Genomic DNA, 27,199 nt, shown 5'->3' with positions numbered 1-27,199 from the left:
ATCCAAAATCCTTGACCCGCCAAGTGTTCCCTCAGTCCTCTGGATTAGAACTTCGTTGTTTAACTACAACTAGGACTTTCCACTTGTCTAACCACAGTTAGGACTTTCCACCTGTCTAGTATCAACTAGGACTTTTCTTTTACTTAAGATCACTTAGGACTTTCCTACAAACTCAGTCAACCTTGTTAGATAACAAGAGACCTTAACTTTGAACTTTTTGTAATAATCAAAATTTATGTTCGATCATCTAGTACTTTCTGCACCAACAGTTGTGCCAATGCGATTTTGTCTTTAGAATTTAGGGGTTAGATTATATTATTAATTAAAAAAAATTCAAATCAAATTTTTTTTGAGATTTGCACGAAGTGTGTATGGTAAAGTTCTTAGGGTAACATTTATTTTATATATATACACACTAGCCTACACACCTTATGGTGTACATCTTGTGAGCACCCTATGTAATTTATTTATTTATTTTTTAAATTTCTTTAACTTAAACCCTATAATCTAAATTATAAAATCTAAATCTTAAATTTTAAACGTAAGTTCTAAAAAAAAATTATATATATATACTTGGTGCACCATGCGTAGGCTAACATTCTTTTTTGTTTTTTTTTGTGTGGGTAAATGGGTTGAAAACTCAACACAAGGCAAAGTGAAGAACTTCGTGAAAAAGTCATTCTTCCAATAGAAAGTGGCATGCTTATTACCTTTCAACAAACACTTGCTACGTGAAAGAAATTTTAAGCATATCCGGGTTAAGGAAGAATCAAAGTATAACTTTGGGTCTCAATTGGCTTGATATAAGAAAATATTTTGAAGTCAACAAAAGAAAAAAAAAAACGAAAAGAAAAAAATATTATAAAATTATTTTAAACGATGACTAAATATGGTGTTTACCATTGCATGTTTCAATCTACCAACTAAAAAATAATAATAATAAATTCATATCGATCACATGAATATAGCGATGGGTAAATAAATACATATACACATAAATACTATACCAAGGAATGGAGAGAGACGGAGTCAAATAAATTATAAAATTAATTAGGAGGAAGTGTCCCTTGGCAAACCACTGCAAAGCAGAAGACTTGGGAGGAGTAGAATGAAGACTAGGGAGGTGCCATGGGTTTGACCATTTCCACTTCACTCCTTTTTTGGTTCGCCTCGCTCCTCTTGCTTCTCAAACTTCGCCTGCTGCCCCTGCAATGCCACCGCCTCCACGGCAGTCCGCTCTGCTCCTTTTCCAGCCCGTCGATGCCGCTGAAAGTTTGAAGGTTGGATCTTGATCGACCGGAATATCTATGCCGCGAGAAGGGTATTTTTCCTTTTCCTTCTCTCTCCCCCTCTTTTAATCACGATTGATTTGTCGAACTGTAGTAATTGGTCAAGCAGTCCATCGCTGGCGCAGTTTTGTTCTCTCTTTCTTCTTTTTTTCCTCTTTTTTCTTATCATTGTTGTTATTGTTATATTTTCTTAATCCGGTATTCTGTTACGTAGTTTTGATTGTCTTGGGCTCAGATTTTGCTTTGGATTCCGAATGTAGATGGCGTCACTTTCATTCTAGATTCTTCACTGCTCGATTGTCCTTCCGAGGCTTAACTCTTGATCTACTTGGGATTTGCAGGAGGGGTCATGGAATTTCCGCTCTTTGAGATCTCTCTCTTGGAAATTTTGCATAGAATTTATTGCAAGGGAAGTGCAAACGAAAACTGAGATTGTTAAAAATCCAGCACAATGGGCGGACTTTGCTCAAAACGATCCGCTGTAGATAAGTCACCTAGTGAGACTACTCTCGATCCCAATGGGCTTAAGGATCAGGAGGGACCAAATCAATCCTTTGATAAGATGTATTGTGATTCGGGTAATTCAACTGGAGGAGAAGCTATGGGGAAACGGTTACAAGAACAGGAAGCTGGAAACATTGCAGAAAGCGAGCCGAAGTTCTTTCGGACTCTTTCATACAATTTTGGGTCAACGAAGCCCAAACCCTCAAGGACTGCCAAGGCAAGTTCATCTCCTAATAATAATTTAGTGTGCCTAGTTTAGGACAAGGAGTGCTATTAGGATGGAGAATAGTTTATTGTCCTTGTACTGTCTTTTTTCTTAAAAAATATTTTATTTATAATTATTATTTTTAAAGATAATATCATGGCCAATTGGAGGATGAAACGTTTAAATTTAATCTTCCTTTATGAATTGAAGATGAGGCTACAAGTTTTACACTTGCAGCTATAACATGGTTAGGAAAAGATAATATCCTTCCAAGCAAGTCATGAATGTTAAGGAGTTGCTCATCATTGAATTTTTCTGTTTCTTATGATGCTTATCACATGCTATATGGCCAGCTATTGATTTGTAAATTATTATATGACTGCACAAAAGTTTAAACTAGTAATGCAAAATATCAATTCACACCATAGATGTCCCGAGGTCTAAAACATAACCTTTCATGATCATTACTGACAGCATTGATACTTATAAAGTCTGGAACTAACATAAATCATTTTTTTAGTGCAACATCGGAGCATGCTAATACAACAAAGAAATTGGACTCAATAGAGTGAAGGAATGATAGCTCATTATTTCGATGCTAGTGGCAGTGGGTTACTAGCTGCAATCATGCACACTTATTAGGAGCATGCATGCTCTTATATTGTTGTCGTTTTACAGCAGGCATGATTGTTTGGAGGCACAAACTGGAGATGACACTGGCTTCAATCTGATCCTATGTTGCATTTTGTGAAGATTTGTACAACCTATTTATAAGTACCCAAATATTTAAGGATATACAGAAAATAATGATAAGGCAAGGTACAAGGGACTAGCGTGGGAATTGCAGATGAAGTTTCAAGTTCACCTTGTACCAAACGTTTGAGCCAATCATCTATGTGCAACCTGTCAAATCCTTGTAAACTTTATGCATACAAGTCGGCAATATTGAAAAACCTAACTTAAAATGTGTGCCCAACACATTAATAAATCCTGGTCAAACACAATTACTCAGGGCATGGTGCACCAACACTGAAAATAAAGATTCACGGTGCACCAACACTAAAATATAGATTCATAGGAAGCTCAACTTTATTTTTATCAAATAAAATTTTGTGCATGGAATCACCCTTCTTTTATACTTGGCTAGTAAACTTCCCTATTTATATTGCTGGTTTCTTGTCATAATTGCACTTTGTTCTAATTTACGATTTTTATAATCCATTTTGTTACTTTTCTCTCTCCACTCTTTCTGAACTAAGTTCACTTACCAATTGTTGCCTTGATTGCTATAATAAAATGTCTTAAGAAAATTATCTCTTTTATACAATTTACCATGCTCATGGAATGAATTGTTCCTACTTCATTATAGCAGGTTTCTGAAGTGAGCTCAGTTTTGGGCAAGGCAGGTAGTGTTGGGCTCGGCAAAGCAGTGGAAGTATTAGATACTCTTGGGAGTAGCATGACAAGTTTGCACTTCAGTGGTAGTTTTGTATCCGGGGCATCAATAAAAGGAAATAAAATATCTATTTTGTCTTTTGAAATTGCCAATACAATAGTTAAAGGTTACAATGTTATGCAATCACTTTCCAAGGATAATATAAAGCATTTGAAGGAAGTGGTGCTTCTATCTGAAGGTGTACAGTATTTGATATCTAAAGACATGGGTGACTTGTTAAGGATTGCTGCTACTGACAAAAGGTTTTATACTCTTGAATTTTCCAATTTTGGTATTTTGATGCAACCTTGTTCAATTGGAGGGTTTTTGAACATTCATCAAGCGTACTATGCTTTTTTGGATGCCATTGCAACAGTGAAGAACTGAAACTATTCTCGAATGAGGTTGTGCGGTTTGGAAATTGTTGTAAAGATCCTCAGTGGCATAACTTGGAGCGATATTTTGACAGGTAACTTTCCAATAATCAGTATAAATAATTAACCGTTAATCTGTTTAGTTTTATGGATTTCAACAGTTTATTTCATGTTAATACTAGATTAACATCAGAAAGAAGCCACCAAAATCAGCTGAAAGAAGTAGCTGAAAGAGCAATGGAGCAACTAATGACATTGGCTCATTATACAGCTGTCAGTATCTGTTATCTCATTGATTCTTCTCTGTACATATTTATTTCCTTTTTAATTATCGTAATTTGGTGGTTTTTATGTCATGATATATACAAATTAAAGTATTGGCATTTTTTAGGTAGAGATGATAAATGTTTATGGTTGTATGAAATTTCCATTCACATGTTTGTCATGTTGCTATTTTTTCACAATCTTGAATCAATTTATCTGAACTAGTTTATTCCAGGAAATTAAACACGATAGTCATCAAGCTAGTCTCCATGCATGTTATTACAAATTTTTTGGATTTGACCTTCCAGCACAAAAAACCATCAGGATATACTTTAAAAGCCATATTGTTCTTTGTTTAAATTCATATTTACATCATTATGTGTATAGATTAAAGAATGATGATTGAAATGGAGAGGAGCTTTTCATTGTGTTAGTTTTTTTTTTTGTCTCTTAGGCTAAAGAAAAACATTGTAAGATTAGGGCACTAGTAATATTTTATGGGTTAGTGTCTTGGTAGTTAGGAAAAAATTCATGAAATGTTAGTCTAACAAAAGTGAGAATACTAAGAAGAACTTATGAAATTACTAAAATGAAAACAAAATCTATTTATCAAAATGTAATTAGGTGATAGAAGATAATAATAGAGTACAAATATTTTCAAGCATAATCCATGGTACTCTTCCATGAATATGAGGAAATATCCGTGCTAATACAATTTATTAAAAAGAAACATTCCATGACAATAAGGAGCAATATAAAGAGCCCCTGGGGCAATGGTGTAGCGGTAGGGCGCCTTCTCAATTTCTGAAGCATCTAATGATCGAGTCTCAGCTTCGGCGAATTAACGGATGAATTCCCTTTATGACGATTGACCTAAGAGCGCTAGGCTAAAGGCTCACCAGCTGCAAGCGCTTCCCAATTTACCCTGGTGGTGGGTAGGAAACTTCTGTGGAGCCGAGTCGGTTACTCCAGGATTAGTCGGTGTAAGCTGGATACCTGGTGCTAACTAAAAAAAACAAGGAGCAATATAAAGTAGATAGATATAGTAAGACGATAAAGTAAACATGCATTTTATTCATTTTTAAGATAACAAAATAAGTTTCAAAGTGAAAGCAAGAACAACCCCCATAAGAAATGAAAATGCAATTAGTATTCCTTTTGCAATCAAAATTATATTAAGAAAAATGCTACTAGAAATGTAAATGAGCAAAATCATTATTTGATAAACTTAATTTTTAGAACATTTGGGTATCTTTGAGAGACTTTATTCTTGTTGCTACTGATTAAAACCTTAAATATTCACCTGTAAATTGGAGGTCAAGAAAAACATAGAGTCAATATGTCTAGGGAGGAGGGAGAAGCCTTGACCATATGACTAAGCTTATTGTTTTCATTTTTTAATATCTATTTCAAGACATTTATTCACTTTAGGTTTTTCATTTTTAAGTGGTATTCCGATTCATGTTTACACATTATATAGCAATTTTTACATCTAAGGTATGGACAATCATGTGGTATTTACTTATGTGTCTATTTAGTAAATGTTGTGCTATTTTAAAATCGTATTAAAGATGGATTTTAAAGTCTAAGTTATAGCATATAAGAAGCATGAAACATCAAATTAAAAGGATATCAAGCATAAAAGGTGACAAAGGGCAGGCCTGGTGCGCGAAGCTCCCGCCATGCGGTGTACCGGGGAAGGATCCATTGTACACAATCTTATTCTACATTTTGCAAGAGGCTGTTTCTAAAATTTGAACCCTCACAAAGCAACAACTTGACTGTTGCGCCAAGGCTCACCTTCATGATAGTCCATAATGGTAATATCATAGATATGACATGAAATATAAATCAATCATTTGATAGCCAATAGTCGTCAATAAATGACTGTAGGAGGTGTTGTCACTATGAGTAGAGAAAGAACATATATTGAGAGATGAGAGAGAAAATACGGTGTACTTAGGCTAGCAGAGTGGAGAAAAGCAGTGACATTCACCAATACAATGATCGTGTGGTTCACAATTGAGGTCTTGTGTGTCACCATGGGGACGAATAGAATGTGAGAGATGAGATAAGAGGGATTGGGAGAGGGATATCTTCTGGCCACTAGAGGAAGCGGAAGTGCCTCCGCTTGTCGACGGCTGAAATCACACTCTTTGCAATGTGACCTGGACAGCTTTGCATGGAATAGAAGGAAGAAGAGGAGAGGGGCCATGGTTGGTTATGGTTATGAGGAGAAGTGGGACCAATATAAAGAAACTCAAAACTTAAAAGGCTCCACTAAACCAAGCAAGAAAGACAATTAATGTGACCCAACTCAACACAGCCTCGGTTCATCCTTAACCATTAGAATGAGTGCAAATTGAATACTTTGAATCTACGTGACCCAAACCACAACAGCTACTTAATGATCCCAACCAACCCTAATTAGATCTCAATTGGACCACCAAAGTTAAAATGAGTTTAGTTTAATTGATTGTTAAAATTCAAAAATAAATGACTATTAGAAAATTAAATGGAGATAAGATACAATATACAACATTTTTAAGCACCCAATTAAACAAGTTGAATCAATTTGAAAGTGCTATAGGATTTTTTTTTTTTTTTTTGTGGATGATCTAATTATCGCTAGTGATATAACCTTGATAGGGTTTTATGAGAGGATAATATCATATAACCAAACCTAAATAGTTCAAATTACTTGACCCAAACCACAACTCCTATCTAATTGACCCAACCAACCCTAATTAGACCTTAATTGAACCACCAAAGCTAAATTCAGTTTATCTTAATTGATAGTTAAAATTCAAAAATTAAATGACTATAGAAAATTAAACGAGATAAGATATGATATATAACCATTTTAAAGCATCCAATAGATTTTATAGTTAAACAAGTTGAATTAATTATTTTAGAAGGTGCTAGAGAAATAAATTGTGGATCTAATTAGTGCTAGTGATATAGCCTTGATAGGGTTTTATGAGAGGATAAGATCATATAATCAAACCTAGATACTCAGAATTATGGTTTCTTGTTGGTGTTGTTTGTCTAAAATATCTGCAAAAAATACCTTTCCTAGTTGCAGTAAGCCACTGACCATTGAATAAGATCCAACTTTCAACTTGACTGAACCAAATTTAGTTAAAATTTTATGTTTTCAATTCGTACCATGAGGTTCTTAACTGTTCATTCCCTTTTTTTTTGGGTGATTTTGGTTCTTTTTTAATTGTCTATCTACTCAATTTTTGGAATATTTTCTTTCTTATCCAACTAATGTTTATGCAGGAATTATACCATGAGTTCCATGCCTTGGATAAATTTGAACAAGATTACAGGAGAAAACATCAAGAAGAGGATATCACAAATGGAATGAACAAAGGTCAGTTGCTTTTCTGTGTTGTTTGTTGTTACTGTATGATTTGCTTAATAGGAATGCCTATCTGCTATTCCTTTTGATCACTTCTCAACATATTCCTGGTTTGAAAGAACTTAATCTTGTAATTCATGAATCACTTTCATTTGTTACTGACCAGAACAACCAGAACCTTTGAATGAATTAAATGATGATAAATATCAAACAATCTCAGAGGCCGAATATTCACCTTACTTTTGTTGATTTACCAAAATACCTTATATCTTTTATCAAAACACTCCCTATGCCCTTTTGGATGAGCTTTTGAGAATACTCTCTTTCACCTCATTGTTCCAATCCTCTTAGTGTCATGCTATGCATTCCTTCTTTATATCTGTCTAAAAAATTGTATTTTTTTTAATTTATCTTTTGAGATATAAATATTAAATTTTTGTTCATGTAAAATTAGAATTTCCTTAACTATTTGTTTGGATTTTTATGATTTTATAAGTTTATTATTTTTTGTTTAGCATTTTTAAAGAATAAATTATTATTTTACAAGGAGCCAAACTAATAGTCATGGATAATTTTTTGTAAACACATTAAAATAAAATATCATTTGTGAAAATCTCTTCTCAAATTATTTACATGGCACAAGGAGTCTTGAAAAAGGTTTGAAAAATCAATTAATACATTTTTGAAATAAACTCTGCTCTTCATGAAATTAACATGTTTGCAATCTCATAGTATTATATTATTTGAGGCATTTGTATTTGGGTTGTTAATGGTTATTGCATCCATAAGTTAAAATTACCCACGGATAACTTAGATAGCTAACATAAAGACTCGAGAAACTAGCCATGCTAACAACAAGAAATATTAAAGCTTTGGTAAGTTTAGAAACTGTTACATATATACTTTTTCAACTAATCTTTTGATATTTTTTTCAGTTCGATATGTTACGATTAATGCCGGTGTAGTAGAGGAGGGTGAATGCCACTTTTTGCAAGCACAATTAGTGTTCTAGAAATATATATATGTATATGTGCAATAGAACTAGAGAACACAAATATAAAATGAAATAAAACTTTACATGGTTCACGATTCCTAAGAATCGCTACATCCACTACTATACACACGATGTCCACTATATTTTCTGCTCTTCAATTGAGCATTGGAGGTGGAGAAACCTCTTACAACAACAATTACATACAGGAAAGGAAAACAACAAGAATAGTATAAATAATAAAGGTTTCAACAAAGTAGTATGCGGGCGTTGCTTGCCCAAAGTAATTTTCTTCTTGCAACCCCTGTAGCCCCTTTTATAGACTTCATTCCGAATTTCTCATTTTGCTGATTTGGCGACCATTAATCGATTGATCATCATCCATCAGTCGATAAATCCTTGGGTTCTTATTGGAATCACACTGTTGGAACTTCTATCTTTTGTTGCGTTTGAATTAGACACTGTGGCATCAGCGTCTGGACTCATTAATAATCGACTAATCAATTATCGATTCCAATCGACTCCAAGACATTCTATGCTCTTCCAATAGAACTCAATTGATTGGAAAACATTCTACTCATTTAGAAAGAACCACAATCGATTGAGCCAGATGACTAGAAAACCTTTTGTTCAATTTGATAAAGTTTAAACTATTAGTCGACTAATCCTTATCCACCAGTCGATTGATCCAATCATAATACTCCAATTAGACTCAACTTGGAGTATTTAGACCACCAGTCGACCCATCCCCATTTACCAATCGATTGGTCATCATTTACTAGTTGACTGGTCAAACTGCAAATCCAAACCACTTGGGGTATTGATTCATCGGCACTGATACAAACCGTCAGATTACTCATTAAACAAAGGATACAAAAATGTATGTTGATTTTCTCATGCATTATTTAAATCTATAATTAACCAATGTTCTTAGCTGGGTTAATGTGTGAGTTGACATGTTCTTCAAGTTGTAAATGAGTGATCTGGAACTTAACCAAATCAATGTTCTGTTTGATCTGGTAACTATATGCCTAACACCAAAGCACTGCTAAATCTTGCCTAGTTAGAGGGACATTATTTCCATATGAAAATATTCTCTTTTTCATTAAAAAATATGTCATACTTTGAGTTGCCTTTATGGTGATTTGGCCCAAAAATGGCTATGAACCAGGACAAGGTCTTTGCTTTCTTATATATATGGCTTCATTGTTGATATTTTTCCTATATAACATCAATAAACTCCATAATGCGTGCAATTATTTAATTGATATATAGGTGATAATCTCCAAATATTAAAGCAAGAATTGAAGAGCCAAAGCAAGCATGTAAAGTTGTTGAAGAAAAAATCACTATGGTCCAAAAACTTGGATGAGGTATTATGCATATTTTGAAGTTTACCTTAGATATTATCATCAGGCCAATAAAAATGCTCGTTGGTATTGTATCAGCTGACTATATGATGTGTCTACTTGATTTTTTTTCCTCCTTCATGGTTTCTGATATTGTTCTTTTTTTTTTAGGTGCTGGAGAAGCTTGTAGATATTGTCCACTTCTTATATGTGCAGATACATGATTCCTTTGGTACAGGTGCTAAAATGATTTTTCCTAAATCTAAACTCATATTAGTTTGTTAATTCTCTTTAATTGTGATTTAGAATTAATGCTGATTTACATGTTTGTTTGCTAAACATAACTTCTTGTTTTGTTATCTAATTTGAGTTGTTTTGTTCCTGAAGCAGTATCAGACAAGATATCTGTCTCACAGACAACCAATGGTGGAAACTGGCAGCCATAGCCTGCCACAGTCAATTAAAAGAACCATTCTTAATCTGTGAGAAAAGTAATTAACAGAAATGAAGTCTTGACCTGCACGCTAATGATCTGGTTTGTGCTTAGTTTGGAGGCCAAGTCCTAGATGATAGAGAATTAGGTAGGTAGAGAAGTAACAAATAAGAGATGGACTTGCTAATCTGCCATCTATTGCTTGAAGTTATTGGTTACCCCCTACCCATGTCATCATGGTATGATCTCGGTAATGGTATGTTGAGTTGTACACCTAGATCCCTTTGACCTGATATTCCCACTTGATTATGCTATTTGACACCTTCACCTATACCCGTGTCACAGTTGTACGGGAGTCCAAATAACATATTGTCTTGGAAGTATCTAAAGATATAAAAAAGGCATGCTTTAGGCAATTAAACCTGCAAGGAGTGATTGCACTCAATAGGCAGGCAACTAACAACACACTAGTTCTAATCCTATTTCAGTTTGCTTTGCCAATTTTCCATCTTGTAAGGTAACATGAAGCAAGTTAGCTATACATGAGGTGTGGCATAATGTTGACTATTTCGTGAGCTAACATTGGTACTGTGGGTCAAACTGTGGTGGCGTGACTGGTAAGTGAGATTCCATATGTGATGTTATCTACTAAAATTTTCTTAGTCAATAAGTACTGTCCAAATCAAAAGGCACCTTCTGGTATGTCTTTACATTCTATTTATTGTATTGCTGTGGGTTTTGGATATTATATTGCAGTTCATCAGTACTTCATTATGTCAACAGAAATTACTAGAAAATAGCCCAGCTGAAAACCAGTCGGAGAAAAATTCACTTATCTGGCTGATTGCTGGATGATTCCAGTTTGGTCCTTGGAAACTAGTAATTCTACCCAATAGCCTCGGAAAATGAATAAAATAAATAAGGATAGTTGAAAAATCTCAATCTGAAAATTGAGTGAGAAGCTTCAGCGATGTAGGCATCACCCAACTTTTCAGGCTTCCCCTTGTGCTGTCAGTGAGTCAGACCTTCATCCTTTTCTTGTGCATGCATGCAACTGATGATTACCAATTGCTAATCTGATTTTTTGATCTATACCTCTTGAATATCAAGGTGCAACTTTTCAAGCTTCCCCTTGTCAAAGGGTCAGACCTTCACCCTTTCTTGTACATGCATGCAACTGACCATTACCAATTGCCAATCTGATTTTCTGATCTATGCTTATTGTATTTCAAGGCGCAGGGTATATATGATTAGCCTTACTTTTCTAAATTGTTAGTGTAGATTACCCATGGAAATCCAATATAATCTTCGTAATGGTCCCATTAGAATGGGAGGGGGTAGATAGACAGAACCCCAAATACAAATTCTTGCAAAACAAACATAAACTAATTGTAATTTGCACGTGAGTGCTTGTTGTGTTAGGTTCTCGTGTTAAGCATAGAACAGAAATAAGAATAAAACAATTACAATGCTAATGCTAACACAATATTTTACATGGTTCAATGTCTTTACTCATGACTCACCACCTACAATGTCTCTAGTGCATCACTCTCAAATGTCCCTTGGTAGCTCCTATACAAGAGGAGATGGAATATATTTCTTACAAATCCAACCTTTGGATACTCTCCTTCAATAAAAGATGAAATAAAAAGCTTTTATATGAAAAGGAGATTACTCAGGACTTGTGTAGCCTTTAAACTTGATTTAAGCCTTCGGAAGCTTTGAGCACTTTATCACTTGTTCACATGGGGAACGATAATATTTTCGTAGTAAGTTGTTGGCTCAAAATCCCTCAAGTACTTATATAACAAATTCTTCTACAGACATTTTGTCGCCCTATAGTTGATTGAATGCCTCGACTAATTGCTAGTTGACTAGATTTCCTTTCCAGTTGATTGTTTAAACCTTTGTCTATCTCATAGAAACATTATTCACCAAACCCTTGCAGTTAGCAGACTCCTAAGTCAATTGGCATGCTTTGGTTGACTCAATTCACCTTCAATTGACTGAATCCAGTTGGTGATTCCTCACACACTCAACTTATCATCCTGCAAATCTACGCAAAGTTCAGAGACCAAGCTGAGTTGCAAACTACCTTTTAGGACCAATAATTCTCCACTTGAATGCCTCATACCAAGCCACTAGATAACTTACCTATCTAGCTTAATATGTTATTTCTGATGACACCCAAAGGCAAAAACCTAAGCTTACAAATCACTCTTGCAATCTTTTACAACTTACATGTCTCCAAGTCTTTAATTTAGTCAATCCTCCTCACCTAAAGGCCTCAATCCTGTATTTTATCAGATGCACTAAGCTCTTTGAGATTGCTCTATGCCTACGAGCCCACCTTGTTTAGGCCTCTAAGCCATCAAAACCTATTATCTCTAAGATTGTATTCACAACAACCCAATGCTTGCACTAGAGTGTCCTTTAAGCTCCTCCAAAACTCAAACACTCATTTCAAGCCTCTCAGCCATCATGTACAAACCAATATGACCGCATCAAGTCATTGATCTCCGTGAGCTCCATGTACACTATTCCATGGTTTGAAATCTCATATCATGTCAAGCAAAACAGTCAAAATGTATCATGTTAATAAATTATCGAAACTTGATACCACTTGACATAGACAATGTCTCCTTTGCCCTTCAACCTCCCAACCGACACTGCATTGAAATGTTGGCACGATACCTAAACAATATCATTCCAATTAAAGACCGAAACTTCAGCATGGTTTAAGATTTTGAACCTTGCACTATTCTAAATTCCTGCACATGTGATGCACATATTATTAACATAGCTCAAGCTTAATTTAAATCCTTTGCCAAAGTCAAAGCCAACCACTTCATCGTTTGCCCAGCAAATATTTCTTGGGTGTTGTCATAATCATATTCTAACTTGATTTAGAAGATTACATGTAGATGAAAAGACGGTTTGAAATAATTTTCATGGTTAAACCTAACTTTTCTTCATCTGTTAAATTTAAAGGATTTTATTATTGGTGCAAACTCAAGTTGAATGACTGGACTTTATATATCGAAGAATCTTTTAGTTAGCATGTTTTTCCTAATTATGCATAAGGGTTAAGTTTGAGTTGTTTTTGTTGCACATTCCTGATTTGTATTGTAAGCTCAAGTAACTCTACTGTTTTGCTTTCTATTACCAAATAAAGTTACGACAATGATCCTTTAGTTCATTTGTGGCATCTTCTATATACTAATGTTACTTATTTATCCTTCTAGATGAAAATTATAAATTTCAAAATGATGATGAAAAAACAGCAGAGTTGATTGGCAGTCAAAGACTGGGACCTGCTGGCCTTGCACTGCATTATGCAAATATCATCACCCAGATAGACACCCTTGTGAGTAATGAGATGCATGTGAATAATGTAATGTGAGGGTTTTCTTTCCTTGCACACGTACATGCTTATATTCTTTATCCATCAAAATACATCTCCGCATAGTACTTCTCCTCAGAAAAGTTTATTATTTTTCTATATAAAATCAATAAATTGTCTCAAATCTTTATGCGTTTTGTTGACTTATCGCATTTTGTTTTGAGATTTGAATATTGCCAGCACAATGCATGCTGTCCATTATTCCATCTACCAACTCTAGTTGCATCTGGCATTTAGGGTGGTTTACTTGGATGAAAAAATAGGATAGGGAGGGAGAGGAGCGAGGAAAGTGACACAAAAATATATAAGCAATGAAACTTCGTGTGTGATTTTGTAACCTCTCTCTCTCTCTCTCTCTCAATTTTCCATCAAATTAAATCCAGCATTAGTGATACGCTACCATGCTAATCAAATAGCCTATAATGCAGTCTAAGTGAATTTCATTTCAGAAAATATTTCTTGGAGATTCTGCCAAGGACAGATTCCCAGATACTATTAAGCAAGCAAACTAATTGGTCTAAAATATTCAAGAAAAATGCGAGTCAAACATGATTTTTAAATATAACAGAAAGCTGGTTTGAGCAATGGAACTTGATGTCTAAGATCTAAGTTACTCTGGCCATTCTCTATACTGTCTTGTCATGCTTTAGGCTTCAGATTGAAAAGTTACCAGACTCCAAATTAATTTTACTGGTAGATTGGTATGTTTGTTAACATATATTTCCTTGCTTACCTGATTGTACTATCAAGTTCCCAGTACAGAAAATGCATTTTGAGGTTTTGAACTGTTGCTTTTCCAATTACTTTTTTTGACTCGGGCAACTATGTTCTACAGATTCGTCCCTTACCCGAGTCCAAAAGTAATGGAAAAGCAAAAAAGTTCAAAACTCAATGTGCATTTTATGCACTGGGAACTTTGTTCTAGATTTACGTACTTCCCTTATGGATTCTCATGTAGTTAGCAATATTGTAAGATCATGGTAAGATGCAGCATCTTTTCTATAAAATTTCCCAAATATAAAATTTCTTAGACCTTTATTTTGTTGTTCTGTGTAAACTTATTTTGGTATACGAATGTATCTCACTTGGAGTTTAATGAAAAATACACTTTGTGGCACTCGTGGGGAGTCAAGATGGTGGGTGAGGAAAGGAACAAAGCTTGCAGACGAAAAATATAATGCTGATGTTCATTTTGTGTACCTTTCTTACCCCTTCCTCCCATCCATCCAATTAAACAAGCCATAAGCATTCATGTTTCGGGAAGAAACCTTCAATAGATGCTGATGCATGTGAATGCAACATATTCTGATCTGTTTGGGTGACCATTGTATCTGCTAATTGTTAGTTGTAAATAGGTTTCTCGTTCAAGTTCTGTGCCTCCAAATATGAGGGATTCGTTATACCAAGGACTGCCCCTGACAATTAAAAATGCATTTCGTTCTAGATTGCTGTCTTTACAAATCAAGGAAGAGGTATGTCATCACTAAAATCTGCAATTCTTCATAGCTAAAGATTTTCTCATCTTTATCAGACACTTTTAAATCGCTAGGTGCTATTAATTTTCTTAAAATTTTGCAGCTTACTATTCCTCAAATCAAAGAAGAGATGGAAAAAACACTACGTTGGCTTGTTCCGATGGCCAATAACACGACCAAGTAATTTATCTTCCTCTGCAGTACTCATCTTAATCTGTGTCTCTGAACATGCAAACAAAATTGTGCTTATGTTTGTGACTGATGCAACTTGTTCAGGGCTCACCATGGTTTCGGTTGGGTTGGAGAGTGGGCAAATATTGGGTAAGAAAACTGTATTTGAATTGATCTCAGGACCTCCTATCATTCTAGTCGCTTCAACATAAAAAACTTAGTTTCATTTCTACTCTCAGGTCTGAGATAAACCATAAGGCAGGTGGTCAGTCAGACTTGCTTCGGATCAAGACACTCCACCATGCGGACAAAGAGAAGACTGAAGGATACATACTCGACTTAGTGGTATGGCTCCAACATCTTGTCTGCCACTCAAAGTCTGGCATTGGAGGTACCAGGTCACCCATCAAATCTCCAGTTTGTTCTCCCACTCAAAGGGGTTTAACTGTAGTATCACCTTCCTTGAAACTGAGCATCCCATCTTCCACACTTCCGCGAGAAGACCAAGAAATGCTCCATTATGTAAACTTACGAAAAATTACTCCAGGTATTAGTAAGAGTCAGGAGTTCGACACAGCAAAGAAGAAAGCAGGCAAGAACAACAGGTTGAGCAAGAGCAACAGCCATTCACCAACTAGCTCTGACAAGAAAGATTTTTTCATGCTGAGAAGACCCTCAATGCTCCCTGTCATTGGCTTTGCTACTGACTGGACAAAAGCACTTGATGTGATTGATCAAGTGGACAGTATTAGAAAACCATAAAGTACCATGAGTATGACCTCGTCCAAGGATTCATAAGGGCATCATGGCCCTTCACACTACTAAGCATCTTGATCGCCGATTGCCAATAGACAGTTACCATATGCAATTGGATTGCATCCACGGTAGTATTTGTGCACAGAGAAGGAAATGCAAGAGCAACCTTGATTTGCATTATCAAGAGTAAATTACTTTTATTATTGCAGTCCAAATTCGACGACTGAATCCAAAATGTTTCTGCTTTGACAATTAATGCTGTGATCTCTAAGGTAATCAAGAATGCTTCAGTGGGGAATTGTATAAATATCTACATCATTATATTCCAGATGATGACAGTCTGCCTTCTTTTGAATCTGGTGTTACAAAGCTTGTGTTTGTTAAGGTTAGCTTGAACCTACTAGCCTATAGTCTTTGATTTCAGAAATCAAGCTGGAGCAATTGTGATGCACTCTGAGAGACAAATCTCCAGCACCTATGGGATTGGAACTGTCCCTACCTTGAGTGTGTAGCTTTTGCTCTGATACTGTCATCATATTTGTAGCTTTTGGTTGGAGTTTATAAGGAATTTCACTCAACCATCCATTTGGCAGCCTAGCCCATAACATCAAGCAGATTATCGTGGCAATTATCTTCTTCACACATTTTTGCTTATTCCTCTTGGTCTACTAGTTCCACATCCAATTCTGGATCTGCATATTCTGGTCAATTTTATGGGCTAATTACATAAAATTGGTCTGCATGAAGAAACCTGTATCGGCTGGTTCTTCCATGGTCAATTTTACACATTGTTCAACAATCAAACATATTGTTATCATGATCAATCTTGAGACTAATTACATAAACATAAACCTCTCTCCCAATCAAAAAGTAAAGTGTTATCTCAACAATAACTTACTCCCAAACACATTGAACGAGGGCTTGTGTTGGGGGAGCTTTGAATTATTTTTTTTTCGTGCCCATTTACTTATTTGATTTTGATGTATTTGAAAAATGGTTTTAGTTAGGTTTGACCTATATTTCTGAATAGTGCCACAGGAGCTTTCTGATGTGTGCTTTCTTTTCTCTCAAGGAAGAACTTAGGATGCAACAACACTTGTCTAAAGAACCTTCAAGAACACTACCATCGAATCCTTCACAAAACATTTCATTATGTTCTTGTCTAGATGACGTTCAACAATCAATTGTTGAAACAACTTTAGTCGACTTCTCCACTGTATTACATTAGAATCTAGTCGTTTTCTACAGCTTTTTTCCAATGGCACATTCCAATTAGGCATCAATCAACTACTCTTTACTAGTCGATTGACTAGTTGATTAATCTTCATTCAGAACCAAATAGAACTATCATGTTCATTCTAACTTTGGGCCAAGTCGACTGCTTTGTCAGTCAACTACTAGGCCATCAATAATCGACTGATTAAACTTCGAATTCATCAAACCACAACTTTGTGGTTTCGGTTTATCAATTAATTGATACCCCTTTACTAGTTGATTGGAACTTTGATTTTAGCCTCATCTAGGCTGGATTTGTATAGTGCCAAGAGACGGTCTTCAGAACTTCCTTGTGTGCCTAGTAGAGTCAACCTCAAACTTATCCGGACTTTATTCCCGCACTTTCCATCTTTAATTAGCCTCGACTCATTTAGACCTCCTATCTACTAAATATTTGATCAATCCTAATTCATCTGGACTTTTCATTTGCCAAGTGTCTGGTTAACATTGATTTAGATTTTTCATCTGTCAAGTGTCGACCAATCTTAATTCACTTAGACTTTTCATATATCAGATATTTATTGAACCTCGACCTTAATCTTGATCCACTTGCTCTTAGTCGTGAGGGGCCACCAAGACGATGGATTTTAACTTTTTTTTTTTTTTTCGGAATTGATCCACTTTGCACAGCACGAGACTCAAATTTATGACCATAGGATTAAGTCTTGCATTCTACCAAAACACATTCAATGATATTGATCAAACGTAAAAATATAAACCATGATCAATTTTGACCATGGGCGATTGTAAAAGAATATTAGATTTTGAAAGTACAAATGAAATGGAGAATGTTTTGTGCAATGCACTAGAGGAGTATTAGTGGCAAAGCGGCATACAATGAGGAGTATTAGTGCATACTATGAAAACTTGATTAAAAACTAGGGAATACCTGTTTATCAATTTCTCTATTGCATACAAGGATGGTTGATCATAAGTCATATTGCTAAGATTCCGATGGATTTATGTTTGCATTCTTATTCTTAAATGATGTTATTGCAATCATCAATAGTTGAATGAAGTCATATCTATTGCATGGTTTGTGGCACTGATGGTTGAGCACCAATTCCTTGTCATCATAGCTATAGTTCCTTTTTAAACTTCTTCATAGTCCAGTCCCTAATTTTGGTAAATTCTCTTTCTCTAATTTTGTAAACATTTTTTCAGTCATTCATATTGTCATCATAATTGATCCTTGTCATCAACTACAGAATGCCTTGAAACCTCAAAGTTGGAGACTCAACTTCATCTAAAACAGAGAAATCGATTGTACACTCTTTTCCCCTTCGCCAGGTGATCTTTTTTGCATCCTTTTCGCGAACAAATTAGTTAACTTACCATCATCCTCTTTTCTTCGCTTCTTGTCTTGTCTTGGTACCTAACACTTTTTTTCACCTAGTGTTAAATCTGTTGCAGTGAAATTCACAATCGATTATAAAAGCTTAGTAGCTTTTAGAATTAAGCTTGGGCTTTGCTCAAGAACATGATGAGAGAAAATAAGGTCCGAGGAGAGTATGGCTAAATTGGGGTATGAGTTGGGTTGAAGTCAACTCATTCCAAGGCGAACTCGATTTGTCTGAACTATATTCAGCTTAGTTAAGGAATCCCTCTTCTTAGACATTTACGGTTAAATCTAGTATAGTGAACTATTTTATGTTCCAAACACAAATAATGATACACAGCTATATAATCTAATATTGAAGTAGTCAAATAATCGATACTATCAAAACTTATTCTTATAATTTTCTACTTAAAACCTAAGCATTAACTATGACGGCAACAATAACAATCAGCCTTTTATCCTACTAAATGAAATCAGCTCTTAGCATTAACTGTAACATCTTTGAAAATAAAACAAACTTACAACCTCATAATGCTAACTTCTCCTTAATGCCGCGAATCAAGCAAGTTCTTGAACTAAAGACTTGCCTTTGCAGTGAAAGAATGACTATACAGCAAATTACATCACAAGACTTGCAAGTACTTGCTAAAATAAAGATATAGAGATGAATAACACTTTAGACCTAAAGATCTTACTCTTAGAAGAAGAAAAAACGACCACAACTCACTCAGCAGCAAGAAACTAAAAATCGTCGCTCTCGTGAAGCTAATATATCAAAAATGGAAGGGGCTATTTGAAATGTAAATGGAAACCAGTAACTAGAGACCATAAGCACCCCCAAAGAAGACATCAATTGTATATTTTAGTTTGACATGGCTGGGCTAGAACTCTGCAGGTCTTCCATGCAGCGTCTGAGCTGTAGAATGAGAGCAGTGAGCCATGCCGATGAATTAAGTGAAATAATCCTGTCGAACCACTGCAACAAACTCCTCAGACAACAAATCATCTTCTTTCAGCTTTCCCATCTCACCATTTCCTTGAATGTGACAATATATTTTGGGAGAGAAAGGTGTGTATAGATCTGCAGATGCATGACAACAATTTGATAGCGAAATAACATAAAGATTCACAACCGATTGTAGAGGAAATGAGGCAAGATGCTAATAAACGGTACAAAATTCAGGATTGAAACTGAGAAAGAAGTCCCAAAGTAGCTGGATAAAGGATGTGATACTCTAGAAGTAGAATTGAATTGCTATTTATCCATGGTATCGACAATCTTATAATACCATTAGTTTTAGAGTAGAACCACAACTTCATCAAACGTACATGATTTTAAATAAGAATGATCTCCTTTTCTTTTTATTCAAAGTTGTCTCTATATTGCGATTGATCTACCACAAATGAATTATTCCTATGATTGCGGAAAGTGAATATAATGTAAGTAGATGAGTGTACAGGGAAAATTTAATAGAATGAAGTTGCATTAACATGATAACATTATTGGTTCAAGAACCATGTGATAACATTATTGGTTCAAGAACGATGTCATTTGTGATGGTTAAATTAATTCCAGTTTGAACCAACATAGTGTATCCAGTATGATATGAATATCAATCAATAAGGGATGAAAGACACCATTGATAAATAAGTCCTAGAATTAGTCAGTCAGAAGCTAACTGTAATACATTGATGTATACCATATTTGATTTAAATTTTACCTGAAGAGGAAGGAGGTTCAGGCTCTCTTGTAGAATGCAATACAGTAGTTCCAGAAATTACTGTAATAAGCCCACAAATCTCTGATGCAATATCACTTGCACTTTGCCCAGACCAATCCTGCACTTATGTGAAAGAGTAAGCAATAAATATAAAATAAAGAATGGATACTAGTTTAAGGTAACCACAAAACTCATTTCCATATTTCAGTACCTTGAACATAATTGCACTTGCTAAAATAGTAAGAATTGTGAACATGGCATAATAGACTGGAGAAACAACTGCAGTATTGAAAGTATCTAATGCCTGGAGAGAACAAAATTATAGTGAATTAGTATGAGTAGACACTTTGTTGGTTCTGAAAGAAGATAAGGGAAAATTGCAATTAGCTAATTTAAAGATAGATATTGAATTGAAGCCAGGAACCAAACTAACAAAAACATTCTCAGGAACGAATATCAAAAAGCATCATCCAAAGTACAATCAGAAGATTATAAGTAATAAGGTCAAGAAAATAATGTCAACAGTTCACTCAACCATTTTGGAACCTGAATTAGTCTTTTAGATCTATTCCACTTATGCTGGCCATGTATTCCATCCTACCATGCAATTTTTTAACCCATAAGTTCCTGCTCAATCAACTGATCTTCAACACATTAAAAGTAGCATAGTTAACCAAGCAATTTAGCCAGTGTGGGTTCATAACATTCTTTTAGAAAACCACTACCATGTTGTAATTGATCTTCAACTCTTGTTGTATTGTTGTAAAACGTTTATCCACCTCCAAAAAGTCAAAAGATAGAGGGCACTTGGGGAGTGATCTACCAACGGATCATAGGAAGTGGAGTAGGAGCCAGAGACTACAAAACCATGTATATTGTATTCTTTTGTGTTTTGTGCTTGTTTTTCTCTTTGTTTTCTGTTTACATACTAACAAATTATAGATACAAACACAAACGACAATGAATGTCTATTCACCCCCTCTGGCTACAATCTGAATCCAACAAGTGGTATTATAGCTGAGAAACTCTGTTAGACTAACTGCCAAAAGGGCACCGTGTTATAAAAGTAGAGAATTCAATTAGAATTCAAATGAATTTCAGAGATGGTTTCGATTACAATATCCAAGTTCCTCCACCCTTTAGAATAGGAAGTTTTCCTCAGTGGAAGTTGGGAATAGAGACCTTCACTAAAGTCAACATCGAAGATTGATTTGCTTTGAGGAAAGGATTCGAGGCTCAGAATAACAAGAAGAGAAGAATCCTTAAGGTCGAAAATTCAAGGCAAATGATAGGGTAATGGAATTCTTGATTAACATTTTGCATAACGGCATGTGCAGATAGGTGAGTACAAGGACGCTCATGAACTATGGATCGAGTTAATCAAGTTTCATGAGAAGCCCTCACTGGTACAAAAGGAGAAAGAGCTCAAGGAAAAGGATTCATTAGTTCAAGAACAAGGAGAAAGAGCCCAAGTAGCCATTGCAAGCTAGAGTAGTAACTACATTAAGGTTCAGTCGACTCATTAGAGGTCATCAATCGATTGAGGTAAGTAAACAACCAATTGTTGTAAGATTAGGACCTTCTCTATTTTCGAAAGCTATCCAAGATGGAGAAAATATAGAGAGCATTATCAGAGTGATCTACCGATGGATTAAAAGCCGTGGAGTATGAGCCAAGGGTTGTTGAAACACTTATATTGTATTGTCTCGTGTTTTGTGTTTGTTTTTCTCTAGTTTTCCATTGAGTACTAACAAATTGTAGACACAAAGATGAATGAAAGCAAACGACTATCCACCTCTCTCTAGCCACAATCTCAATCCAACAAAAACCCTCTCTATCCACCCCTCTCTAGCCACAATTTCTTCCTGCAAGTTTATTGTAGCTCCCATCTCTACAGGTGAAATCTGTATTATATTCCCATTTTTCCTTAGCTTTAGGAATGACAATTTCCCATACCCTAATAAAGACTTCTATGTCTTCCATATCCAACAACAACACTATACATATGTAGCCGAGAAAACTCTCATTTGGATCTTTCTTATCTCCACATGTATTTTCTTGAGTAGTATTATCTTCACTTCTTTTTCTTTATTTGTTGTCCTCCAAATCTTTTTCTAGGATTCTCACCTGAACAAGGAACTCTTTGCCCATCTCTTGTTCCTTCATCCAATATTTTTCGTAGCCACATCTACTAGTTTTTGCCCAATAGTACTTCCTACTTCATTTTAATCTCTATGCTTCTCAAACCTTTTTCTGTGTTTTCTAAAGTTGTATCCTCTATCCTTCCCGGTAAAGATTTGAATAGAGACAATGTGCTATCAATCCTCAATGCAGACATGAACATGAAAAACATCTAATTCTCATTCTGCTACTCTTAGCAGAGCTTTGAGTAGAGTTAACCATCTCTAATGAAGACTTGAACAGAGAACATACTTTCCCGTTCACTATACTAGCAAAGGATCAAGCTTTGTTATCCCCAATCAGGACCTGAACAGACAAAATGTCATATTATGATATTATATTGGTAAGTCAAGCAAAGGGTCAAGCTGAGCTATTGATCTTTCCTCTAGGAATTTGAGTGTTTTCCTCTTCTCTCTCAAACTATTACATGTTATATGCACTACTTTAGGGAGAAGCCAACTTAAGAGACTTGTTCTTGAGATCCCTTTATCCTAGTGTCGTTTCATATTTATCCTCTTTATCTTCTCTCTCATCAATGTGCTAGTTGGTTTGAGGCCTAAGGAATCAGTGTTCGCATGTAACATCAACTAATTTCTAAAGCTTCAATAATCTAAAATTGAAGAGATCTTTGGTTGCATTTTTCTTTAACTCTATGTATTGTTTCACTTGTGTGTGAATATTATACTATCGTTTCATTATGGTCACGTCTTAATCTATATTTTCAGTTCATATAACAATTTAGACATAGATAGTGTCTATTCTCTAGATTTAAGAAGAGTATTGAAGGAATTAAATTTAATAGTTATTAGATGCAATGGGTTTTGTCCAAGGTTCTAAAATTTACTAGGTGGCAGAACAGTGCCTAGTGTCTAGTGCCTAGCGCTTAGCGCTTAGGCCACTTAGGCCGGGACTAGGTGCCGCTAGGCAGATTCCACGGTATCAATATAAATTATATAATAAATCACATTCTATAACTCCAACACAATAACATCAAATTTAAAATGAGTTCAAAATTATACAATTAATAAAATATCATAAATTTATTCTACTTCTCTATAATTTTCAACAACTTGTTTTCATCAGACACAAGTTCAATATCATCATTGTGATCCTCCTCTTCTTCTTCGGATACAACATCATCCTCGTAAAGTTTTTTCACTCTAGAGCTTCTTTGGGGTTGTCTGATGAAATGACGTTTCCAAAGGATGAGGCTTTGGTCAACCTTCAATTCAATCGTTTCCAAGTCACTGAGGAGATCAGACAATAAATTTTTCTTCAAATCGATCTCTCTTCTAATTTCTAAAAAATGTGGGCTTCTTCATTCATTCTGATTTCTCCAAGCTCAAGTACGATGAAGATGAAGTTTGGTGCTAGCTGCCAGGGCAAGCCAACAAATTGATTTTCTTGTTGGACTAAAGATTAGGATTTATAAAACTTAAACCCAACACACACACCCAAAAAAAAAAGGTTACATGTCAATTTTTTTAAATTGGGATTTAAATTTAAAGCCCAAACTAAAAAAAAAAATCACGAAAATCTTGTACTATTTCCGTGATACATAAACGATTTGACCGATTAGTCGGTGCTTAGGGTTGCCTCATCCCACCTAGGCACCAAGGCTGCCTTGGTTGGCCGACTAGCATGTTTTTGGTGCGGTTGGTTGGCACCTAAGGCCTAGGCGGCCGCCTAGGCCGATTTTTAGAACATTGGTTTTGTCCCACATTAATGCATCTAAATTTAGGGTTCTATCATGAATTACAAATACCCATGTAAATTATTTCACAATAAAACCGTCCACATCAATGTCTCTATCACTATATCTAAAATTTAGGGTAAATAGCTCATTTTATTAAATTTAGACAAACACTTTTTACTATACACTATATCAACTACCCTAAAATTTCTATTATCTTTAATTTTGTTATTATTTTTATTTTTTATTTTTTTATTATTATATTTATAGAATAAGTGGAAAGAGAGAGATTGAAAAGAATGAGTGGAAGGAGAGAGATTAAAAAGAAACATTATTTTACTTTTAGGGTAAAGGTTTCATTCCCTAAATTTAGAGAATCACTATTCATCAAATCTAAATTTAGGGAATATATAGGGTAGTTGATGCAAAGATTTTTTAGCTACCCTATCCAAAATTTAGGATAAAATATTTGAATAGGGTAACTGATGTGGATGCTCTAAGCAAGATATTATTTCCTTTCCCCAAAATCTACATTACTCAATTAAAAATAACGAAAAGGTCAATACAAAAAACAGTAGTGAATTTTGGCATTACTAAACTAGTCTTGAAGCTATCTTACACCTGGATACTAAAAACTAACTAATGTGCATATGGGAAATAAAAGGAATGCCAAACATGAAACTCCTGCTAATTGTATAGTTAACCCGGTACTGAAAAATAAGTAAAAGCTAACCACAAATTGCCATGGGAGAAGTGAAGATGAATCTCTGAAATTAAACTATACCTCAATTCACGACTTACTTATAAACATGTCATTAAGGAAAAGAAAAATAAGAAAGAAGACACATTTACAAAAATACAGAGTGGAGAACAACATTATCTTTATTTGATATCACAAATGGTAATTTCAGGTGTATTTACAATAAAGAAGGTACTTCATACATTAAGGGGAAAAGGTGTGTTCTAACTCTGACTATCTGGGGAAATTGATGCCATAATATTTTACTGGGATATTCATATACATAATCTGGAAGTAGCACATAAGAGAATTCTCAAATTGCATCCAAGTTCTAATTTTCACTTGGTGACCTTACCTTGTTCAAGTAATTCAACTGAATTATGATGCAGGAGATGGCCACCATTGCAAATACCCATGTCTGGAAGTAAACAGCTTGATTGATGCCTTCCAATGTGAGTTTGATTGCAATTCCTACGGCCTTAATACTCATAACCTGCAATACTCTATATGAGAGATACAAGTGCAGAAGCATCAAGAGAAGTCCAAATCACCGAAAGAACAGGATCATTACCGTCAGTGAACCAATTACAGAGCATATGCCCAAGTACACCATTATGTTTGTCTGCCCAAACCGTGGAGAATAGTGCAGCATAAGCACCAGAGATATAGCAATAGCTGAAAGTGTGTACAGAAGAAAGGCTGGAAATGAAGAACAAGCAGGAAGAAATAAATAAATCCGGCAAGATCGCTAATTGAGTAAAGGAAATGCATTAGACCAAAGAATCAGTAGGATTAACTTAAAAACGAGCCACCAGATAATACCTGGCTGCGTCGCTAAACCCCAAATCTGCTCAACGGAAGTCGGTGTCTTCTCCTCTGGAGCATGGAGCACGATCACAGTTGAACCCACAACACAAAGCACGCACCCTAAGACACCCATTGTCTGTAGCTTCTCCTTCAATATGAAATGAGCCAAAACCGCACTGTACAGACCAATCGGTAGTAGAACAAAAAAACATGTTTTGACCATTTAATAATGCTTGTACCGCAAGAAGCTTTCATCAACACGACTTACCTCACAATAATACTCAAAGCGCCAAGAGGCGTTACAAGAAGAGCCGGAGAAAAAATGTAAGCCACAAAGTTGGCAATTTCGCCAACAATCACTACAAAACTTCAACTTTCCCTTTAAGATCAAAGAAATAATCAAAATCCAGGAGCGGGAGGAGAAAGGACTTACTCGTAACCATTCCGATCCACCAAAGTGGTTCCATAAGATATCCGTAGCCACCAACAGCTTAAGAAATTCATAAAAGAAAAAAAAAAAAGGTCAACACGACAACGAGTAGGTCTAAGAGGGAGAAGCGCTACGTACCGGCTCGGGAGCCGGTGGCGCCGGCGCGCTTGAGGCCCTGTTTCTTGACGATGAAGCTGGTGCCGATGAAGGCACTGGATGCGACTGCGAGGAGGAACCCCTTGAGGTTGTCGGCGAAGAGGTGGGAGGATCCCAGCGCAGGTGGTTGCCGGCAATTGCTCGGAAGTTGTTCCATTAGTCTTGAGGCGTCAGAGCGCTCATTCACCAGCCGAAAGGAGCGAGAGGGAGAGAGAGATGAACACAGGGTTTCTGGGCACTCGGAGGAGCCAGAGAAGCTAGTAGTTGAGAAATTAATGTAGTCTCTATTATAAAATATAAATAATAATAATAATAATAATAATAGGCAAAAATTAAAATGGGTCTTAGATTATCGGATAGTTAAATAAAAAAACAAATAAAATAAAATAAGGTCACAGTAGATTTTCATTTTAAAATTATTTATATTTTAATGTTTAGAAAATTGTTAAAATAAATTGTTGTTTAAGAATTCAATTAAAGATATTATACGTAAAGTATTTTATATAAAATATCTTTATATTAAAATCGCTCAGAATTATTTTAAACTCTTTTAGTAGTTATTTAATATTGCTACAAGAGAAAACAACTTGGAACTGCTGTTACAGTGTGTGATAACAATTGAATACCTCACTAATTGTAACATATAATATTATTAAATAAACTATTATAATAATTTTAAAATGATTTTTATCATGTTAAAAATAATTTTATTAAGTTTAAATAATTTTTATAAAGTTAGTAAAAAAAATTAATATAAACAAAATTCTATCTATAATATTTTTAATAAATTAAAATTAAAATAATTTATTTTGTTGTAGGATGATGCATGTTGTAGTTATTTG

General features: G+C 35.1%; 2 protein-coding genes across 2 annotated transcripts; one reads left to right on the top strand and one right to left on the bottom strand.

Annotated features, from left to right (window-relative positions):
* The first annotated feature begins 1,051 nt into the window (after positions 1 to 1,051).
* On the top strand, positions 1,052 to 16,371 carry LOC122009147 (protein PSK SIMULATOR 1-like). The gene is made up of 13 exons (XM_042565171.1): positions 1,052 to 1,321; positions 1,631 to 2,010; positions 3,371 to 3,696; positions 3,810 to 3,902; positions 3,990 to 4,080; positions 7,357 to 7,450; positions 9,705 to 9,802; positions 9,950 to 10,016; positions 13,457 to 13,578; positions 14,970 to 15,086; positions 15,193 to 15,269; positions 15,366 to 15,410; positions 15,500 to 16,371. The coding sequence occupies exons 2-13, from the start codon at positions 1,741 to 1,743 to the stop codon at positions 16,020 to 16,022; spliced, it is 1,923 nt and encodes a 640-aa protein (XP_042421105.1). The 5' UTR covers positions 1,052 to 1,321; positions 1,631 to 1,740; the 3' UTR covers positions 16,023 to 16,371.
* Positions 16,372 to 19,110: 2,739 nt separating this feature from the next.
* LOC122009146 (probable magnesium transporter NIPA6) lies at positions 19,111 to 26,608 on the bottom strand. Its single transcript, XM_042565170.1, has 9 exons — positions 26,340 to 26,608; positions 26,205 to 26,261; positions 26,040 to 26,130; positions 25,787 to 25,947; positions 25,536 to 25,663; positions 25,320 to 25,457; positions 20,563 to 20,655; positions 20,352 to 20,469; positions 19,111 to 19,711 (listed from the first exon to the last, which is right to left on the bottom strand). Exons 1-9 carry the CDS (start codon positions 26,512 to 26,514, stop codon positions 19,581 to 19,583), a joined length of 1,092 nt encoding a protein of 363 aa, XP_042421104.1. The 5' UTR covers positions 26,515 to 26,608; the 3' UTR covers positions 19,111 to 19,580.
* Between the last annotated feature and the right edge of the window lie 591 nt (positions 26,609 to 27,199).

This window comes from Zingiber officinale, chromosome 8A, assembly GCF_018446385.1.
Source record: "Zingiber officinale cultivar Zhangliang chromosome 8A, Zo_v1.1, whole genome shotgun sequence".
Classification (NCBI taxonomy): Eukaryota; Viridiplantae; Streptophyta; class Magnoliopsida; order Zingiberales; family Zingiberaceae; genus Zingiber; species Zingiber officinale.
The sequence above is the reverse complement of the archived record's forward strand: the minus strand, read 5'-3'. Positions and strand labels throughout refer to the sequence as shown.